This window comes from Drosophila santomea, chromosome X (genome assembly GCF_016746245.2).
Source record: "Drosophila santomea strain STO CAGO 1482 chromosome X, Prin_Dsan_1.1, whole genome shotgun sequence".
Lineage (NCBI taxonomy): Eukaryota > Metazoa > Arthropoda > Insecta > Diptera > Drosophilidae > Drosophila > Drosophila santomea.
This window is the reverse complement of record NC_053021.2, coordinates 8,213,499-8,225,733: the sequence shown is the minus strand read 5'-3', so window position 1 is coordinate 8,225,733 and position 12,235 is coordinate 8,213,499. Positions and strand designations below refer to the sequence as shown.

Below are 12,235 nucleotides of genomic sequence, written 5' to 3'. Positions count from 1 at the left end.
GTATTTTAGTATTTTTTAAACCCTACTACAGTATTAGCAGTATATTTTCCTATACATGCTCGCGTTATCGATAACAGTATTGTTTTTGTCATTTAAACAAAACAAGCCAAACATTTTTTTTTGTTTTGGCACAGAAATTGCTGAATAACCGCGAATCACCGAGAGAATCGCCAACCAAGCGAGGCACCCACCATAACCAGGAGAGGTCAGAGGTCGGCGGCCAGCGAATAGAGGCACAAGCGAAGGCGCGAATAAAGCTGGAACCCAAAGAGGACTCCGAAAGTGGCCATTAATTGGATTAGCAGCGTAAAAGAACGGCGAAAAAAGCGGGAACAAGAGCCATTAAGGTCTGGCCCAGCAACGTGACCGTAGCCAGGCGATCCCGATACGGATATTCTCGAGGAGCACAATTTGCCCTGACAACACAGCCAGCGGCACAGCAGCGGGAATAGTTGGACATCATCAGCCAGGCGAGCGGAACCAGAGGAACCAGTGGCCCCAGCGACTCTGGCCCATCGGTTATGCCCAACGCGTGCCCTGGTACGCGGTTGGGGAACTGGGACTGGGACGCAGCCTGCAGGCGGCGGTCGATACACTGAGGCTGACCTACGGCCACCGCCCACGGCAGCTGGCGCTGGTCATGTCCCTGCTGGCCTACGGCGAGCCAGCGCAGTCCAGCGACACGGACAGCTCGACGGCGGCGGAGGCGGACGCCCTTGTCGATTTTACGGCGATGCTGCAGCGGCAAAGGCAGGGGGAACACGGCGGTTGGTTTGGTTGCGACAGCAAGATGCAGTCGACGGAATCGGATCAGGGATATTACCTGGAGCAGTATGTGCTGGGCGTGCTCGATTTCAGCTCACAGTATGGCATCGACTACAGCATCTCGTATACGGCGGCGAATGTAGTTGGCAGGCCAACGAAATTCCCTGCCTATGGCGACTATCCGGAGACCTTTCCCATGGTGAGTCCATGCAGAAGCATCCGTACAGGGTTCCCATTCAACTCTCGCCCGCAGCGCACCTATGGCGACTGGTGGCAGCGGGCACCTTCCGCCACGCGTGAAATTCAGCCCCAGAATCTGCCGAAGCTGGAGACACACGACTATGTTGGTAAGACGCCCGATTCAAGGTATCTGGGGATTGGTTAATCATATCCACTTGCAGTTGCATCACAATTTGTTTGCCTTAAGTATCCCTTAGAGTCTACAAATTCTGTTTCAATTGCAAGGTTAGGTTGACTAGAGGGGACTCATTATTTCATCATACCATTTATCGATTTCAGTGGTTTATTTCGAGGAGTTTGTGGTGCCCACCGAGGTGGCCATCTTCGAGACCTTCAATCCGGGCGCCGTCGTCCGCATTTGGGCGTACGGCCTGACCAAACACTGGACCTGTCTGTGGGAGGCCACGGAAAGCGATCTAGCCCGGCCGCCCTTGGATTCCCGACGCTTTGCGCCGGCACTGAAGAAGACCACGATGGTAACGAAGTGAGTACTTGGCTAGTGGTGCTGGTGAAAGTGGAATGGGAATATATAGCAACCAACTCTTTGGCAGAACGCTGCGCATCGACTTCAATCACAGCCGACTCAATTACTACACGGAAATCGATGCCATCATGCTGTGCGGCCGAACAGTCTCCAAAACGCAGAACCTGCTGGCCAAGCAGCAGAGGACACAGCAGTGCCGTACGCTGGTGTCGCCGCCACCGGAGGTGATTGGCTCACCGCCAAGCGACGGCAGTGGCGGACCAATTAGCTATAAGCTGCGCACCCTAAAGTTCCAGCCGAATTGCGGCAAAGACGGTGCCACCAAGCTGCACGAGTTCATCAACAACGATCTCAGCCAGTTCCTGGCGGACAATTGCATGGATGGCGGTGAGACGCCGCCACAAATCTGTCTCACGGATCTGCCATTCGAGATCCTACTGCGCATACTCAGCTACCTGGACCTGAAGTCCCTGTTCCGTGTGGGCCAAGTGTCGCGCACCTTCTACGACATCTCCACGCATCCGCTGCTCTACGCCGAGCTCAGCCTGAAGCCCTACTGGCATGTGGCCAGCTCTGAGCTGCTGTGCACCCTGGCGCGCCGGGCCACCATGTTGCGCAAGCTGGATTTGTCGTGGTGCGGCGGCTTTGGCAATGTCTCGCCCACCGAATTCAAGAAGTGAGTTCACAACCATATCGAATCGTATTGAGGTTTCAACAAAGTGATAACTTGTTTCAGATTCCTGACCCAACGCGGCGATAATCTTACCCACCTGCGGCTGAACTCCTGCAAGTTTCTCAATGCCAGCTGCATTGAGAATGTGGGCATAGTCTGTGATAATCTGATAGGTGGGTTTCATCTTATCTTTATCGAACTCTTAAACTATAGATTCTGATCTTTCTTCGCAGAGTTGAGCCTGCGCAACTGTGCCACTGATCCGCCGCTGCTAAATTTCTCCTGTCTGGCCAATCTCAAGAACCTGGAGCGTCTCGATCTCTTCCAAACGTACTTCGAAACGGAACTGCTGCTCAGCATGCTCGAGGGCAACCGCAAGCTAAAGCACCTGAATCTTGGTGAGTTAAAGTACCTTAACTAGATTCGTGTAATCAAATTCATGCTGCTTTCCTTTAGCATTTTGTGGTGTCTCGGTGAACATGGACAATGTGGCCGCCCACTTGGCCACGTACAACACGCAGCTGATCTCGCTGGATCTGTGGAAGGCGCACTTTCTGTCGGCCAGAGGATTGCAGTCACTGGCGCGTCTCCATCAGTTGGAGGAACTGGACTTGGGCTGGTGGTGAGTGCTCCTCAATGGAAATGCAAATGCGTATTCCATTAATAAAACATTATTTTCGTTTAGCTTGAGGGAGGCATCGCTTGGCGATGGCCTGTTCCAGCTGCTGTCCAACTGCCCCAAGCTGAAGAAGCTCTTCTTGTCGGCGGTGCGCGGAACCACCGAACGCGATCTCACGCATATTGCCGCCCTGGGCAAGAATCTGGAGCAGCTGGACCTCATGGGCATTCTGAACATAACGCACGAGCGTGTTTATGAGTAGGTCCCGCATTCCCTTGCCATTTTAGATCGTTAAACCATTGAATTCAAATCGATTTCAGCATTCTAGTTCACTGCCCCAAGCTGCAATTGCTGGACCTGAGTTTCTGCGACAACATCATGGATCGGGATGTGAGTAGATCCTCGATAGGGTTATCCTTTCCATTCGTAGCTAATGCCGTTTTATTACACAGTTCCAGTTGCTGGCGGATTGGTCGCGACAATTTAACGTGGACATAAAGAGCAGTCGACATCACTGAACCGGAAACGGCGAAACCGGAAGTGGGACAATCCAGTCCTAGTAGCTATTCTAATTATGCCTAGTACAATGCTAAGTGTACTTTTAGATCACACATATTTGTATGTGACACTCACTCTCCCTCTTCGTTTATTGTAAAGTGTTATATATATATATGCTGTTATGAATATGAGATATTTGATATTAAACGTGGCGATTTTTTAATCACTTCAACTAATGCTAAGCACATCAGACTTTTTAATGGCATAACTTGGGAGTTAATGTACTGCTTTATTCATTAAAAATAAATTTACTACTAATGAACAATAACTTTTAAAAGAAATCACAAAAGTATATATTTGTTTTTTTAAATATAAATAAGTGCGGATACTATCGGTACATTCTGCCATCACTATGCCAACAGTGTGACCGCACTATAGCATTGTTTAGCAATTCTGCGACTATAAATATCAGTATTTTGATCAGAACATTCGAAATATTGGTCCGAATATGGAATATCATACCTCGTTGAGTTCGTAATTAAATTTCCAATCCAACTGTGTTTTCAGAAAAAATTAATTTTTTTTCACATTTTTTGTAATTTTTGATGATAATTTTTAAATTTATGCCGAAAATCGTTTTTCTGTTTTTTACGACTATAAATATCAGTATTTTGATCAGAGCATTCGAAATATTGGTCCGAATATGGAATGTCATACCTCGTTGAGTTCGTAATTAAATTTCCAATCGAACTGTGTTTTCAGAAAAAAATTCTATTTATTTCACATTTTTTGAAAATTTTGATGATGTTACCCCTTACAAAAAATGCGAGAAAATGGCCAAAAATTATTTCAACACAGTCGGTCAAAAAGTAATTTGGTTGGTTAGTATTGGTAATTAGGAGTACAAAACTGTAATTCTTTTCGCTTTCTGACCATTTTTAGCCAAGTTATAGCGAAAATACCAATCGTAAATATTGAAATTTTGCCGAAAATCGACTCCCTTTTGTTTTGCTAATATTATTATCAGTATTTTGATCAGAACATTCGAAATATTAGGCCGAATATGGAATGTCATACCTCGTCGAGTTCGTAATTAAATTTCCAATCAAACCGTGTTTTAAAAAAAAAATTTAATTTTTTTTAAATTTTTTGTAATTTTTGATTGCAAATCAAGAACTTTCATTCGATACTCACGACCGAGCCTGCCATCTCTAGCTGCCATCTCTAGCTTATTTTCCAATAAGAAACAGTAGCGCAGTGCGCTTATCAAAATAAGTTGCTAAATTTAATTAGTTGCTTGTAGTAATTACAATCGAGGGCAAGGGGAGTCACTCGGAGCGACGGATGACCCAGCTCCTGGCCAGGATCAGCCAGGTAGTGAGTGCCAGCGGTGTGGGGGGAATTGGGCAGCCAGCTGTGCAGAAGCAGCAGCAGCAGCAACAACAATAACAACAAAGTAACGAGGTCGCAGGACCAAAAAAAAGGAGGAGAAGGAGGAGCAGGAGGTATGTATATGTGTGTGTGTGTACCCAGTAGGGCAGCCGCCCCTCCGCCGGCCACGCCCCCCCCCAGCAGCACGTACACATCGTGTAATTGCCGTGAATTATTGATGTGGCGGGCGTGCCCGTCCATCTATGGAGTTGCTAAACGAGTGGTCTACCATTGTGGCATTTGTGTATATCCATTAGATCCAGCGACACGCAGCCATGCGCTTTAACAAGCCGGAACTGAACTCCCTGGCCAGCAATCCAGCAACCCGCTTCGACAAGGAGGGCCTGCTCATCATCACCGACCGCCAGGAGGGCTTCCTGTGGCGTTCCAGCGAAGGTATTGATTGCACCACTACCATCTGATCACCTGCATCCATGCACATGCACATGCACATGCACGAGCACACACATACACCCACACACAATCCAATCCTGTCCAGGCACTTGGCTTATGCACCATTCATTCTACCGCCCACAGTCAGAGTTGAACGTTGGTGTAAACTGCGTGGCAATTTACTGTTCTACCTCAAGGATAAGGACCCCAAGTCAGCGGTGGCCGGCCTCCTGGTGCTGGAGAACTGTCGTGCGCGCATTCAGAATGAGGATCGTGATCCCGACGGCTACGTATTCGATCTAGGTAGGAAACTAATCACTCATTTATTAATTATGAGTATTATGCTAATAAACTGTGTGTTTCAGACTTCAAGGACAGCACATCGGAGCGTTTCATCACACGCTCGTCGGCCGAACGCCTCGCCTGGGTGCAGTGCATCGAACACGCATCCAGCGAGAAGCTGAACGCGCTCATCCGCCAGCTTAGAGATCAGATTGTCAGCAAGAGTCGCCAGCCAAGCAGCGGGGCATCCTCCATGGGCAATCACATTGATCTCGGCATGCCGCTGGAGCAGCAAATGCAGGAGCAGCTACAGCTACAGCTGCACAGCCAGCCGGCGGAGGAGTTGTCCGTCAGCGTGCCTGTGACCACGGATGTGGTGGCGCCGTTTGAAGGTGATCTTATACAGTTCTAACCCAAAAACCAATACCAATCGGGAGACGCGATGGTCGTTATTGTTTTTAGTTTTGTTAACCAGTTAAACAGTTAACCAGATATTCAGCCATGTCACTGTTCCACCAACTGCACCCCAAACCTCTCGCTCACTTCCATGCACCCACAGCCACCAGGCTTATAGTCATTTGATTCCATCTTGACCAACTAAAGACGCTTCATTCGCAAACATTCTGCACATTGTACTATCACATTTCGGTGTATGTTGTATCAGTCTCTGGAATCTAATCGAAATCGCAGGACTTAACCACTAGATTCCATCACTCCATTAATCCATTTTCGAATTTATATGTTGTATACTTATGTGTAATCCCAACGGGAGCTGGAGGTGCATTGCGATCCATGTGATTGGACTGAAAATGATGAATTTATTCTTGGAATAAACTTTGTTTTGCTTATGAATTTAAACGAAATTAACCAGTTGTTTGTTATTCAATCCTCTCCAGCTTTAGCTCTGCCGCCTGCTCTTCGGTTTCCTTTCCTTTCCTTTCCTTTCCTTCTGTTCTGTTCTGTTCCATTGCATCCAACGCCTGCGTTCTGATCTGGTCTACTCTTACTTACAGAACTCGATCTCTCGGAGCTGCCCATTTGCGAGACGGCCCTCTCCTGTGATACCCTGCCCCTGGACACATTGGGGCGACCGCCCAACCCGCAGGTGGTGTGCTCGCTGCTGCCGTCGGCTGGAGAGGATTGCGTGTGGCGGGAGCACGCACGCACCGAGCTGCAGGAGCGCACACGCACCCCGCAGTTCCTCTGCACCATGCGCTTCCAGCGCAGCGCTGGATTGTCGGCCAGCACACGGCTTCGCTTCAGCGTCCACGATGTCCGCGAACGGATGACGCTCACCGCCGTGCCGCTGGGTCATGCCGAGGTGGCACTGGGCGTCATCCAGGACACCAGCCGGCTGCGCCTGCCACTGACATCGCCGCGCGGCGAGTGCGGCTTCATCACGCTGGCCTCCTGGTCACCCGACGCTGCCGTGGAGCCCGGCCAGTCGGGCCATGGACCGCCGCGTTCTAGCACCCAGCTCTTCGAGGGATCGGCAGGCGCCGCGGGAGCCACTACGAGCAGCAGACGTGGTGAGATGGGAGGGCATTGCTACATTCTAGGGTTCTACTTAATGTGATTTGGGAGTACCTCTTCGAAAACGACAAGGATAGAGGAATCATTTGAGTAGATTCATTTGTTCCAAGATAGTATAGCATCTACCCTACTGACCTGCATCCTATGCTCCCATTTGCAGCCCATCGGCGCACCCAGTCGCTGCCGCCGAAGCTGGGAGTCCGCCTGTTTGTGCCGCAGCAGTGCGGCCTGCAGCGGGTGTGCTCCAATCCCCGCCTGCGCACATATCGGCTGCACTCGTCGCTGGGAGCGGACATCAGTGTGCAGGAGACGCTGCTGGAGTCGCGCCTGTGCTGCCAGCTGCCCCAGCAGCTGCTCTCCATCTGGATACAGCGCGAGAAGGAGCTGCTGCAGGAGATCTCCGGCATGGGCGAGCTGAGCGGCGAGTGGCGGTGGCGACAGATGAATCTGCTCGAGGAGCATCTGCGCCTGCTCAAGGATTACTCGCAGGCCAAGCAGAATATCCAGCAGCTGGCGCGTGATGGTGTCTCCTTCAAGCGCTCCTCGGCGAAGGCGGACGAGGCGCTGGAGTTTCTTCCGGTCAATCTGCACGTGCAGCGGATGTGGGCACAGAACGACACGTTGCAGCGACGTGGCCTCCTGGACGTGGTCACCGTGGGCGCCTTCACGCGCCACGATGCCAAGGGGCGCAAGTGTGGCGGTCTCATCAAGTGAGTGGGCTATCATCATCATCTCTATGGAACCCAGACTTATTGATTCCTTTTACTTCATCCAGATTGCTGCAGGAGAGCAAATCCTGGAAGCTGGAGCAGAGCAACGCGTGCAAGGTGCAGGCGGCCAATGATGCCGTGCAGGCCACCAAGCAGCTGCGCAAGGAAATCGTCGAGCTGATGTCGCAGCTGCTGCAGTTGGCCGGTCGACGGAGCTCCATGGACATGATGCCGCTGTGCAACCAGATGGTGGCTCGCACACGCACGCTGCTCAATCTCTGGGAGCCCAGCATTGTGGAGGAGGCGGTGGCCTTCATCGAACGCCATCGCATCATCGAGGAGCCGGAAAATGTGCTAATGGAGCCGATGTCGCCATTCCGCAAGATAACCCAACAACTGACGGCGCTGGAACTGAAGTCACCGGAGCTGGAGGACTTTGCCACGCCGGTGGTGGCGCCACCGGATCTCTGGCCACGCGGTCAGCCGCCGCTGATGCGCTCGAACAGCTGGCATCCGAGCAACAGCTCGCCGTCCAGCTCGCTGGATATCCGGGCCATCGATTCGCTGCAGCATGTGGTAAAGTGCTACAACGATCACTTGCGCCGCCTGGAGCAGGGCAGGCATCCAGGTGCTCAGGCCGAGCAGGAGGAGGAGGCCACATATCAGTCGCTGCCGGTTGCTTGGCAAACGCCCACAGAGGCCAACACAGCCACGCCAGCTCCGCCATCGGAGCCGCCAGCTGATTTATCCGTACTGCAGCTAATCGATCTGGACGAGATCGGGCGGCAGGCGCAGCGACAGCGGCAGCAACAGCAGCCACCGGCCGGCTTCCTGGACACCAAGCTGATGAGCTCCTCGCCATCGGCGAACTATTACCGGCCCACGGAGGAGCCGGAGCCACTGGATCTCACCCAGCTGAACATCGAGGCGAGCGTCATGTGCCTGGTCAGCAAGCTGAAGTTCTTTTGCGGTCGCTGCGACAGTCCAGCAATCCGGCTGCGTCATCCGAAGGTGCCCATCAAGCGTGAGGGATTCGCCGTGGCACCGCAACAGACGCCGGACGTGATTGCGGCCTCAGCAGCCGGCAAGCAGGCAGCCAATCTGGCACTGGATCTCAAGCCGCAGTCGGTGGGCAATGGTGGCTCCACTGCCGGCTCTGTGGCCGTAAAGAAGGGCAACAAGTTCACCGACGGCCTGGATCTCTCGATGACCACAGACTGGGCGGCGGAACTGCGTCCCAGCATGCGCAAACTGCGGCACGCCATGGATCGCCTACTGAAGACCGCCCGGCTGATGCACTCGGTGCAGCGGCTGCAGCAGGACATGCGCTGCAATCGCCTCCAGGCGAGCATCATGTACCGCAGGGATGTCTGCTTCTCGCAGGCGGTAAGCATTCATTCATTACTTACTTTGCAGCTCTCGATCTCGATCTCGATCTCCTTTCTTACCAGCTAACTGCGCTGGTCAGCTCCTTGATGCTGCGTCTGTGGGGCAGCGAACTGGACATGGGCTATCTGGTGATGCTGCGCGACCTGGGGCCACTGGCCTACTTCGAGGGCCTGCTGACGCTGTACGGCAACGAGGCGGACATGTGGAGCGACATGTGCATCGCCATCGAGGACCTGTCCGCCGTCAGTTTTCAGCTGGTGCGGGCGCAGGGTGAGGTCGCACAGACGCCCACGCCACGGATCACCGGATCGCGGCAGGCGCTGGAGGTGCAGCTGCCGGTGCCGGAGCACTCGCTGCCGGGCAATGGCACCTCCATAACGTTCAAGATCACGCCCGTCTTCTTCAACATCGGCATCAACGAGAAGGCCAGCTTCGCCGAGACGCTGGGTCAGACCAAGGAGCAGCATCGGTCCAACTGGGACAACTACTTGCGCCTGAGCCAGTACTTTGGCCGCTATCGCAAGCTGGGACTCGGTTCGGTGGACACTGGCGAATCGCTGCAGTCGCTGCTCGGCTTCATGGAGCAGCAGCTGCGTGCCAATGTGTCCAAGAACGTGAAGATTCTGCATCTGGCCGAGGATGCGTGCCGTTTGATGGACGGCCTGCGGTTCACCTCGTGCAAGAGCGCCAAGGATCGCACTGGCATGGCGGTGACCCTCGAGCAGTGTCGCGTCCTGGTGCGCGAGTTCCAGCTGCCGGCGAAGCATGTGCCCTACGCGCTCAGCACCATGCGAAGGTGAGTTTGGAATTTGAAATATGTACATGGATGATTTGTATCCACGCTACTTTCATTTCAGTGAGGGCACGCGCATGGACAACGTGCTGAAGAACATCGGGAAGCGAAAGTATGCCTTCAATCGAACTCAGGTCTCCTTCCTGCCGGCCATGTACAGGCCGCCAGTGGGTAGTTACGGCAAGGCGCAGACTTAAGGACGCCACTGGCATGTCCCATTGAATAGCGGATGACAACGGAACACAGCGATACATAGGTACATATATATATCAGCGAAGCAGAGGAAAACGTAGAAAACTGTGCCAAAAATCCAAAAACAATTTAACCAATTTTGCGCGAGGCAAGCAAAGCGAATAACGAATAAGTTAATACAAATAGGTAACTAATTAAATTAGCACATTGATGGAGTGGAGCATCCTCTCCGGACAATTGTTAACGCATCACACGATTCCAATTTCGATTCCGTAGCATGGAGCATACATTTAGCAATCTCCTTCCCCCTTTCCCATATTTATTTAGGCTATAACCGCGTAGTTGTAGTTTGCAGATGAGGCAACCGTGTACTTTAGCAACTCATGTACTTCCAGTGAAAATAAAAAAAAACAGAACTTGTTAACCACTATTACACACAAAACTTAACAGCGTCGTATTCCCTAGTAGTCCTGCACGCGTCCGGTGCCCAAACGCTCCTTCCGGATCTCGGTCCTCAGCCACGAGGGCACATCGCGTATGGGATGTGCATTGGGATAGCGCAGCGGCTTCTCTGGCCCCTCGAATGGATGCGTTTTGGCCAGCTTGCGCTCCAGATACTCCTTGTTCACCTGCTTCTGGTCGCGGTGCTTGTCCATGTACAGATTGAAGGGCTGCTTCAGCGGGAAGAACTTCTGGTCGGCCAGATAGGGCTTGGGAAAGTCGTACTCATAGACGGGCTCCTTGCTCTCTGCGCGACAGATAACCAGCATGAGCATGTGCTTCGATTGGTTTAACTACAACCACGTTTCTACTCACTCAAAACATCGTGGTAGAACTGCGTCAATGACTCGTCCCAGTTGGTCTGATAGAAGGCCAGGCCAGCCGGCGTCAGTTGCTCCTGGTGCTGGCGATAGAAGTCCAGGGTGCTGAAAGTGCGCTTCTCCAGATTGCTGTAGTCGCCATCAGCCAGCTGATAAGAGCCGAGATCAAGGCGCGCCTGCTGTTTGTACAGCACAAAGACCATGCGCTGGTAACCAACGCCGCGCGGCGGGAACGGCGGCAGATACTCGGCGAGCACCTGGCCCTCGTTCACCTTGCCGTTGGGTATGTTGGCACTGGAAAGAACAAAACACACGAGGATTAGCCGAAGATCATGCATAATAAAACGGATCTTACATGAACCAATGCAGGCACTCGGCAGTGCCATTTGTGTAGTGTGCATCGGGATTGCTGGCCACCAGGGTCCAGTAAGTGTCCTGGCCGGCGGCTTGTCCCGTAATGGGATCCACTAGGCCATCGAAGCTGATCTGAGGCGCTTTGGCTGCCTCCGTGGGCTTGATCACGTTGCCATTGTAGACGGGTGCCAGGCTATCGCCATCCAGCTGGTAGCTTATGTTGAGCGGCACGCGGGGCACAAAGTAGGCGCTGCCGAAGAGGTGCTCGAAGATGCCGTAGTGGTCAGCCAGCAGGCGAAGATCATGCTGGCCCGTGGTCTTCACATAGGTGCGCTGCACCTTGTCCAAATCGATAATCACTGTGGAAGCACAATCAGCAGCTATGAGCACATATATATCATATAATGGCCAAGATCGCTACTCACACTTGTTGCTCCGTGCCAGCTGCTCCAGCTGCTTGTCACTACGCTGGGACTTCAGGTGCTCCAGTCGCGTCTTTAGCTGCGCCGATCGCGACTCCCTCAGCTGCGGGAAGCCAATGTTGATGCGGGCCACCACCTCCGGATCCTCAACGTTCTCCTCTGCGGGAAGACATCGACGAAACGATTGGTATGTGAGCGAAAAGTGATCCGGAGTGGTTACATCAACTTACCACGAATCCGCTGCTCCAGCGAACGCGCCACGCCGGGCGCCTTGCCGCGGATGGTGTGGCCTTGGCGGGTGGCGGTCACCAGGACGCCGGCCTGCGCATCACGCACGGCCAGATTAAGGCCGCTTTTCATTAACAAATTACCGAAAGACATGGTGTTTTGTAATTTGCCTTGCTTTTCAGGCGGCTCGCGTTTTTCTAGCGTTGCCAGACCCTCGTCGATGCAAAGCGCTGCCGGACTGGCAGCTGGCTGCCAACGATAGGTCTACACTAAGCTTTCGGCGGTACATGGATTTGGTTTTTATCGGTATTTAAAATGGTTTTCAGCAAAGAAGAAAAATCTTTTAAATAAATATGATTATAACTTAAAATTTTGAAATTATTTCAATCTATGTAAGAGCAACAAATC

At 52.4% G+C, this 12,235-nt stretch overlaps 3 protein-coding genes across 3 annotated transcripts; 2 read left to right on the top strand and 1 right to left on the bottom strand.

The window, feature by feature from the left end:
• The first annotated feature begins 84 nt into the window (after positions 1 to 84).
• On the top strand, positions 85 to 3,521 carry LOC120456510 (F-box/LRR-repeat protein 4). Its single transcript, XM_039643376.2, has 10 exons — positions 85 to 964; positions 1,019 to 1,112; positions 1,285 to 1,489; positions 1,557 to 2,165; positions 2,226 to 2,335; positions 2,396 to 2,560; positions 2,619 to 2,784; positions 2,848 to 3,039; positions 3,102 to 3,171; positions 3,234 to 3,521. The coding sequence occupies exons 1-10, from the start codon at positions 641 to 643 to the stop codon at positions 3,297 to 3,299; spliced, it is 2,001 nt and encodes a 666-aa protein (XP_039499310.1). The 5' UTR covers positions 85 to 640; the 3' UTR covers positions 3,300 to 3,521.
• A 973-nt stretch (positions 3,522 to 4,494) lies between these two features.
• On the top strand, positions 4,495 to 10,444 carry LOC120455470 (inositol polyphosphate-4-phosphatase type I A). Its single transcript, XM_039641691.1, has 9 exons — positions 4,495 to 4,784; positions 4,968 to 5,106; positions 5,248 to 5,406; positions 5,469 to 5,777; positions 6,399 to 6,914; positions 7,079 to 7,628; positions 7,694 to 9,014; positions 9,080 to 9,813; positions 9,875 to 10,444. Exons 2-9 carry the CDS (start codon positions 4,986 to 4,988, stop codon positions 10,005 to 10,007), a joined length of 3,843 nt encoding a protein of 1,280 aa, XP_039497625.1. The 5' UTR covers positions 4,495 to 4,784; positions 4,968 to 4,985; the 3' UTR covers positions 10,008 to 10,444.
• On the bottom strand, positions 10,348 to 12,061 carry LOC120455471 (39S ribosomal protein L38, mitochondrial). The gene is made up of 5 exons (XM_039641692.2): positions 11,830 to 12,061; positions 11,603 to 11,758; positions 11,179 to 11,536; positions 10,819 to 11,117; positions 10,348 to 10,750 (listed from the first exon to the last, which is right to left on the bottom strand). The coding sequence occupies exons 1-5, from the start codon at positions 11,978 to 11,980 to the stop codon at positions 10,464 to 10,466; spliced, it is 1,251 nt and encodes a 416-aa protein (XP_039497626.1). The 5' UTR covers positions 11,981 to 12,061; the 3' UTR covers positions 10,348 to 10,463.
• Between the last annotated feature and the right edge of the window lie 174 nt (positions 12,062 to 12,235).